The sequence below is a fragment of the Sabethes cyaneus genome, chromosome 3 (assembly GCF_943734655.1).
Source record: "Sabethes cyaneus chromosome 3, idSabCyanKW18_F2, whole genome shotgun sequence".
NCBI classification, from domain to species: domain Eukaryota; kingdom Metazoa; phylum Arthropoda; class Insecta; order Diptera; family Culicidae; genus Sabethes; species Sabethes cyaneus.
The window spans coordinates 103,960,914-103,969,814 of NC_071355.1; the positions used below are offsets into that span (position 1 = coordinate 103,960,914).

The following is an 8,901-nucleotide window of genomic DNA, read 5'->3' on the forward strand; positions in this document are numbered from 1 at the left end:
TTGAACTATTCGATTAATTCAACTATTCGTGCTGGCATTATTCGATTAAAAATTATTCGAATATTTCTTGTGTTATTCGATTAGTTGAATTAATCGAACGATTAACGGACATCACTACCTACTCCTCCACTCCAAGCCACGTAATCGACAGATTGGCTGGCTGGCGGTTCAATTCTAACCGAAAAAGAATATAACAAAAAAGCAATCTTGTGAAACGTCAACAAAGTACGCCATAATAAGCATAACAGAGAGGGAAGATAAAAAAGGATGTACAATATATTTTTCGCATTTTTTATGTTTGACGTTTTACCGTTACGCAACAGGCGTTACGTTTTATGACATTTGTAAGTCTCCAAGCACTAATGTAGCCGGATATTTCGCCAAAACCGGCTTTCTAGCAGCTTTTTATAGGCATATTAAACTATGCTGCACGATATGGTGTGCACCATAGGCTAATAAAAAGCTAGATTTCTGCTTCTTTAAGTGCTCACTGGTTACTTGGGTAGACAGACATACAATTGTACCAGCGTTGTACCTGTACAATTGTATGTCTGTCACCGTGTACAACGATAGAATCACGCAAGCAAAGTGGTACAACGGTGGTTTCTGTACCTACCTCTTTCACCGTTGTACGAAGCTACAACTGCTCGATTTTTACTGCGCGCAGCGCCAATGACTGGTAGTTGTGATAACAAAAACTAGGCAGAATTTTAAATTAATTATTATTTTGCAAGATTTTGGCAAAGATTTAACGCTAAACGCTCGACATCTTGAAATTTGTGTTAACATTGCGTGAATAGGAACAAAAACCAACGCTTAGACCATGCAATTAGAGATTATCGGTGATGAGCACAACCACGTACAACGTACAGCAGTATGTCTGTCACCCTTCCGTTGTATTGCTGTTGCAGTTGAAAACCGTAATAATCGACTCGCGACATTCGCTTTTATTCTTGTTCTGTGTGTCGCAACTACGTCGCACGTGGTGCGCTGTGATCGCACATTGATGCGCTATACAGCGCACCACGTGCGACGTAGTTGCGACACACAGAACAAGAATGAAACCGAATGTCGCGAGTCGATTATTACAGTTTTCAACTGCAACAGCAATACATGTACAACGCTGTACACGTACAACGCTGGTACAATTGTATGTCTGTCTAGGGTATTAGGCACCCAATTTTGTCGGAACACGCGTAAAATGCGACCTGTCAAACTTTTTATGGGGTAGTCACTCTACACGCTTAAATGATTCTACCTGTAAATTGGTCGGATTTAGTTAAAGTTAGGTTGAAACTACTCAAAATGCCCTTTAAGTGTACAAACTCAGATTTTGAGTAGTTTTTCAACCAAAAAATTGGTAGAAGGAACTTAAAATTGCGTTATTTGTCATAGAGAATAATTCAATTATCGGTAGCAAGTAGCCAAAATTGGTTGAAATTTTTACCCAAAGTTTGAGTTTGTACACTTTAAGGGCATTTTGAGTAGTTTCAACCTAGCTTTAACTAAATCCGACCTATTTACAGGTAGAATCATTTAAGAGTGTAGGATAGTCGCAAGAAAAATGAGAAAAATGAAAAATTCTAGATAGAATTAACAAAAGGGCGAATGTCGCAAACGTAAACAAAACGAGTGAGTTATTTATTTTTTGCTGGACCAGCATTCGCTATGTGCGCGAAACGGTGCTGCCACCTTCCCAAGTTTGTTCTATTTGTGAAGTCTGTGCACAGGTTTGTTAAAGAGTGAAAAGGATATAGACAAAACTTTGCACCAAATCTTCACAATCTTTCCATATGGCAGTTCCATGAGAGTACAAGAGATCGATTTGTGCTTAGATAGCGAATAGGAAAATCTAGAGTGACTGTATACAGAGTGGCGACAATGTCAAAATTGGAATGATAATTATCTGTCAGTGTCATTCCAATCTAGCAGACGACCTATCCAACGCGTATGCAGGAAAGAGAAAGAAAAACCTTGGAAAAACCGCATTGCATACATTTGGGATGACTTGTCGCCACTCTGTATATAGTCACTCTAGGAAAATCAACCCTCACTCGGTTTGTTTACGCTTGCGACATTCGCCCTTTTGTTAATTCTATCTTCAAATATCCATCACAGCACAGCTCCGTGCCGTCCCCATCGCCGTCGCCGTTATAGCGAATATCAATATCAGCAAGTTACAATGTCTCTTTTCGTCGCGTAAAATGCTCTATAAATAAGAAAAATATTTATCTGTTTTTGTTAAACTGTGCAGAGTACACAATTGAGTCGAAAAATATATTATTATCAAACGTACAGTCATTATTGTGATTTTTGATAAAAAAGTGTAAGAATCAGTAGAAATAAATAATACTATTTCACTAAGTTTATGTCAATCGCAGTTAAAAATGTCTGATAAAAGCTCCACCACCGCCCAACCACTAGTAAAAATTGGTCACTATATTCTTGGAGCGACCCTTGGTACAGGAACGTTTGGGAAGGTCAAGATCGGAGAACATCAACTTACTAAACACAAAGTAGCAGTGAAAATCCTTAATCGTCAAAAAATTAAAAGCCTAGATGTGGTTGGAAAAATACGTCGAGAAATTCAGAATCTAAAACTATTTCGACACCCGCATATCATAAAACTTTACCAGGTGATATCAACTCCGACAGATATATTCATGATTATGGAATATGTTAGTGGCGGTGAGCTATTTGACTATATTGTCAACAATGGCAAGTTACAAGAATCAGAGGCGAGAAGGTTTTTCCAGCAAATAATTTCTGGTGTAGATTACTGTCATCGCCATATGATCGTGCATCGTGATTTAAAACCTGAAAATTTATTATTAGACCACAATAGACATGTGAAGGTATGATACTATCTAATTATGTTTATTGATAGTTATATAATTAAACTGTGATTACCATAGATTGCTGATTTTGGGCTTTCAAATATGATGTTGGATGGAGAATTTTTGCGTACTTCATGCGGCTCACCAAACTATGCTGCTCCTGAAGTAATATCCGGTAAATTGTACGCTGGTCCCGAAGTGGATATCTGGTCATGTGGCGTAATTTTATATGCTTTACTGTGTGGAACTTTACCGTTTGATGATGAACACGTACCAACACTTTTTCGGAAGATTAAGTCCGGTATTTTTCCAATACCAGAGTATTTGAATAAACAGGTCGTAAGCTTACTTTGTCAAATGTTGCAAGTGGATCCATTGAAAAGATCAACCGTTGAAGAAATCAAGAAGCACGAATGGTTTCAAAAGGAGTTACCCGCATATCTGTTTCCCTCGCCAGTAGAACAAGACAGCAGTGTGATTGATACTCATGCAGTAGCAGAAGTGTGCGACAAGTTTGGAGTTAAGGAGCAAGAGGTTCACAATGCGTTGCTGAGTGGCGACCCACATGATCAATTGGCAATAGCCTACCATTTAATAATTGATAACAAGCGCATTGCCGACGAAGCTGCTAAGGCAGAATTAAAAGATTTTTACGTTGCAGGTAGTCCACCTACTGCACAAGCTCAATCAGAGAGACACACACCAGTGAATGAACCATTCAAGTCGCCATTGATTCATCCAGAACGTATTGCACCATTACGTGAAAGGCCTACAAACACGGTTAGTACTCCGGTGGCGATTCAACACTTTACACCGACAGCTATTCCATTAGACAAACATCGTGGAACACCGGTAAAACGAGCTAAGTGGCATCTGGGTATCCGCTCTCAATCAAAACCAAACGATATAATGTTGGAGGTATATCGGGCGATGAAGGCGCTAGATTTCGAATGGAAAATTATAAATCCCTATCACGTTCGGGTTCGCAAATTTAATGCTAGAAATGAAAAGTACGTAAAAATGTCGCTACAGCTGTATCAAGTAGATGCTAAAAGCTATCTATTAGATTTCAAATCGCTTACCAACGACGAGGTCGAACAAGGAGATGATGTCATTATGGAAAGTTTAACACCGCCGCCTCCTGTTGGATTTGGTGGAATGGGGATACCAAATCAGCCTACTGGTCATCACACAATGGAATTTTTCGAGATGTGTGCAGCCCTGATTATACAGCTTGCTCGTTAGATGCTATTTTATATTTTGAAGTGATTATTCAGTTTTATGTATAAGCATAAAGCGACATTAAATTTACGTATTTGTAATGCTAAATATGGTACCCGAGTACGGCCCTGTGGGCGGGAGTGATTTCGGTACCGGTAAGCGCGCTAGAGTGCGGGCGAAGACCTCTTTAACAAGTTAATAATGGGGTTTTCGATTGCGGGCCTGGGTGAGAACTGTCATTTATGTATGGACCGAGCGTGCGAAATAAACGTGTTGAAAATATATATATTCGAGTGTCGATTCATTGGTGACCAAGTAGCACAGCGGTTCCCAACCTTTTTTCGGTTCGCGTACCTCCTGACGGATTTCCCTATACTGTTCTGCAGCGAACTAAAGTTTTGGCGAACCCCTGGGGGTTCGCGAACCCCCATTTGGGAACCGCTGAAGTAGAATATCACATTTGGCGAACGAGGTAAATTTAAGGCGAGAAGGAAAGGTAAGGTGTTATTTGCAAAATGCAAATTTTTCATTTCGTAAGAAAAGATTGTTTCTACAATCTGTTTCCGCCTTAAAAATGAGGTTATGTTTACGCTTGTTTGAACTGCAGGTTGCTATATTACGGTAGAGTAGTAACCGCTAGAAGCGGTGGAACAAGATTATCAGGACACAAATCGGATACAAACAAATTAGAAAAAATCGTACAAATAACAGGACCAAAATACAAGACAAATGAGTGAACATGTGCAAATATATCACCTCTGTTTTCTAACTTCTATCTCTACCTCCACGAGGTGCCAGCTGGGGTACGGCAGCCAAAGTTGCGCACCTGGTGGTATGCAACCTTGGTTGTCGTACGCAGACAGGGAAGGTGGAACACTCGCCGTGTGGTTTCCGGCTACCTAATCATGCAGTTCGGCGCCGGTTTTTCGGAAGGCGTGGCTGCGGGGTGTGGGCACACCTGGAGAGAGTTATTTTCTCAGCTGGCTTAGCTCAGAGAGAGAGACTCTCAATCGGTCTGTTTTACACAATCTGCGGTTATGCCCTTTGCCGGTTGGTGCTGAGTTGTACGTTTGGGTGAAAATTGAGCCGCGGGACCTAATCCTACCGTGAGAGTCGGCAAATCAGGAGCCCCTAAGTCAAGGTCTAACTCCGTGCCGATGACTGAATGGCTGGAGGGGTGAAAACATGCCAGTCGCGAACGGAGGGCTTTGGGCATCTTGCCCCTACTGTGCCATGCGGGGCTCTGGTACGGTCGATCTATGTTATCCCTTGCGTTTCGTGGGAACAACATAGGAGTCCTGCCCAATTTCCCTTATGGGTTCTACGCCAAGTGCGTTCTGGCCAACATAATTGGCTTCGCTTATAATTTGCTGTCTGATTTGTGTTGGACATTGCTTGTGCATCATATACTCCGCTAGTCAAATAGTTAGAGTTGCACAAATAAATCTTCAACACAAGCGGGCAGCAAATTTGTATTTATGCGAAAAACCTTTTAATGGCTCTGTCACCATCGCATTGGTCCAGGAGCCATATTTTCGCAAGGGGTACTTTCATTCGACGGATATTGGAAACCAGAACTTTGCTGTTTTCAGCAAAACTGGTATGACAAATCCTCGTTTGATGCCCAGGGCATGCATATTGTTGCATAGGTCAATTAGTGCATGCCTTATCTCTGAGTTGACTACTCGAGATATTTGTGCAGTCACAGTAGAACTCGTCGTGGATGATGTCCATAGGCGCTATGTCTTCTGTTCTGCATACTTACCACACGATGAACCGTCTCCCAGCGACGATTTCAGAAATGTGGTGAGATACAGCCAATCTAATGGGCTTCCGCTCATTGTAGGCAGTGATGCCAATGCCCATCACATCATTTGGGGCAGCTCGGATATCAATTTGAGAGGCTCTGATTTGATGGAATATTTGAGTGGTACCAACCTTGGAATACTCAACATTGGCAATTGCCCAACTTTTATACGAGCTGGTAGAGAGGAAGTGTTAGATATAACACTCTGCTCTAACAGGATCAGTCATGAGTTGGCACAATGGCATGTTTCAAATGAGACACCTATATCTGATCATTGCTTTATATATTTTGATCACTTGGGTGTCTCCTTGAACGCTGCAATATTTCGCAATCCGAGATTTTCCAACTGGGAACTCTTTGAGAAGGAACTGGCGACAAAATTTCAAGGATTCGAACCGACGATTGAGTCATCGATCGACTTGGATGTGACTGTAGATGTCACAACATCTTTTATTGCGGAAGCTTTTGAAGTAGCCTGCCCGCTAAAAACTATTAAAGCGACTAGAGGAACACCACGGTGGAACTCTCATCTCGCGGAACTAAAGAAACGATGCAAGAGAACCCGGAATATACGTCGTAAGGATGGCGTGGAGCCTTTCAAGCAGGCCCGGAGAGCCTATGCAAAGGTTCTACGATCTTCAGCACGCACGAGCTGGCACAGGTTCTGCAGCAACGTTTCCAGTTTCGGCGAGGCAAGTCGACTTAATAAAATACTGTCAAAATCGAAAGATTATCAGGTTAATAACATTCGAAGTTCGAACGGCGAATACTGTTCGAATGACAATGAAATCCTGGAATGTCTCTTTTATAATCACTTTCCGGGCTGTGTGGAGCCTGAAGTTCGAAACGATCCAGAAATCGTTTTAGGTGGCTTAGACTCATGGGCTTTTGCTAGGAGACTTGTCACAACTGAAGCGATTGAGTGGGCCGTGAACAGCTTCTCTCCATACAAATCCCCTGGAACAGATGGAATATACCCTATTCTACTGCAGAAAGGATTCAAGTACTTCAAACACATTCTGAGAAGGATGTTTGTGTGTAGTATTGCTATTGGGTACTCAATGGTGTGAAATAACCTTTAAGTTTATTCCTAAAGGTGGACGCGCGACATACGAGCATGCAAAAAGTTTTAGACCAATCAGTCTAACGTCTTTCTTGCTTAAATCACTTGAGCGGATTGTGATCACCACATCCGTGAAACAAACTTAGTAGAAGTTCCTCTTCATTCAGCACAACATGCTTATCAAAGTGGCAAGTCTACAACCACTTTATTACATGACGTGGTGGATAAAATTGAGGTTGCTTTTTCACAAAAGGAATCCTGTTTAGGAACTTTTTTGGATATTGAAGGCGCGTTTGATAACGTATCTTTCGCTTCCATTTTGGAGGCTGCTCGTTATCATAATGTGCCTTAAATAATCATAAAGTCGATAGAACAAATGCTTAGTAACCGATTGCTTTTTTCATCCTTACGGCAAGTAAGCATTTGGAAGCAAAGTGTTTGTGGATGTCCACAAGGTGGCGTTCTCTCGCCTCTTTTATGGAACCTTGTGGCGGATATTCTACTGAGGAAACTCAATGGTCTAGGCTATCCGTCATATGGTTTTGCGGATGACTATCTCATCCTAGTAGTTGGAAAGTGCATAAGCACATTATTTGACTTATTACAGCAGGCACTACGCGTCGTGGAAACGTGGTGCTGAGAAACTGCACTCTCAGTAAATCCGAGCAAAACATCTATCGTCTTATTTTCAAGACGTAGAAATACCAATGGAGCTCGCGCTCTGCGCTTTTACGATTCGGATGTTGATGTTGGGAACGAGGTGAAGTACGTGGGGTTTATTCATTCTTGTACGAAGGTCGCGCAGGTGCTGGTGTTTACTGCCGTGAGCTGGAATTGGAGGAATCCTATTCATTGGGTAGTTACTGCACCGTTTTTCAAGCTGAAATCTTTTCAATTATGTGCGGAGCTCAGTTTGCGCTTCAGAAAGAACTGATAGGCAAGATTATCTACTTCTGTTCTGACAGCCAAGCCGCAATAAAAGCCCTTTGTGCGGCTAATTCTAAATCTAAAACAGTCATCGCCTGCCACACCCAATTAGAAGAACTAAGCATTCTAAATGCCGTTCATCTGGTTTGGGTTCCTGGCCATTCTGGAATAACCGGAAATGAATGGGCTGATGAACTAGCAAGATCTGGAGCAGAAAAGTCGGAACCTGCTTTACCAATTGCGGCATGTTGGATAAAACACAAGATTCGATCTTGGTTTTCATCTGAACATGTACGTTATTGGGAAAATCTTGAAACTTGCCGTCAAACGAAAAGTTTCATTGTTAAGCCTTGTGAGAAGGTTGCGAAATTTCTTTTGCAACACTCAAAGGTAAATTGCAATATTCTTGTCAGATCACTAACTGGTCACTGCAGTCTAAATTATTATATGGCTACGATTCAGCGAGCTGAATCGTTTCATTCTAATTGTTTTGGTTGGGATAGGAAAAGTAACTGAGTGGACTGTATGATGAATGCTGCCCGGGTGGATGGACGATTGATTTCTCCCTCACACTTCACTACGCGCCAGGACACTATTCTTCAAACTTGTCGGAAGGAAGCGAACGATGGATACGAAGCACTTAATTACTATATTATGCAGACATTTTATAGGTACACTTTATCAGTTTAAATAAAAACTACTTCGTCTACTACTACTATAACACTGAATGGTTGATTGAAAAAACTAAATCCTCAAACTGAATCGATGATCGGAAAAAAACTGAATGAATGGTGACGCAGAGGGTCCGCTTCTTATAGGTGTTTGTAGTCTCCCATGCGGCAGGCTCCTCATGCTGCGTGCTGATTGGCGCTGCGGTGTGGCGTTGTAACAGTGTACGTGTGTGGCTCGCACATCGCAAGCGTGATGAATGGACGGTGGCATGATCACGTTCATTATGGAAAAATACCGCGCGTCCGTTCTAGAATGTTCAGAACATGTGCTTTTCTGCGCAATATGAATTGCATGATTTTTCAGGAAGCTTCGCG

General features: G+C 41.7%; 1 protein-coding gene across 2 annotated transcripts; it reads left to right on the plus strand.

The window, feature by feature from the left end:
* Positions 1 to 2,173: 2,173 nt before the first annotated feature.
* LOC128741404 (5'-AMP-activated protein kinase catalytic subunit alpha-2-like) lies at positions 2,174 to 4,326 on the plus strand. Of its 2 annotated transcripts, XM_053837204.1 has the most exons (3): positions 2,174 to 2,326; positions 2,382 to 2,855; positions 2,916 to 4,326. In XM_053837204.1, exons 2-3 carry the CDS (start codon positions 2,388 to 2,390, stop codon positions 4,080 to 4,082), a joined length of 1,635 nt encoding a protein of 544 aa, XP_053693179.1. In that variant the 5' UTR covers positions 2,174 to 2,326; positions 2,382 to 2,387; the 3' UTR covers positions 4,083 to 4,326. The 2 variants fall into 2 exon arrangements, with proteins under 2 accessions (XP_053693179.1, XP_053693180.1); XM_053837205.1 differs by lacking the exon at positions 2,174 to 2,326 and having other exon boundaries at positions 2,337 to 2,855.
* The last annotated feature ends 4,575 nt before the right edge of the window (positions 4,327 to 8,901 follow it).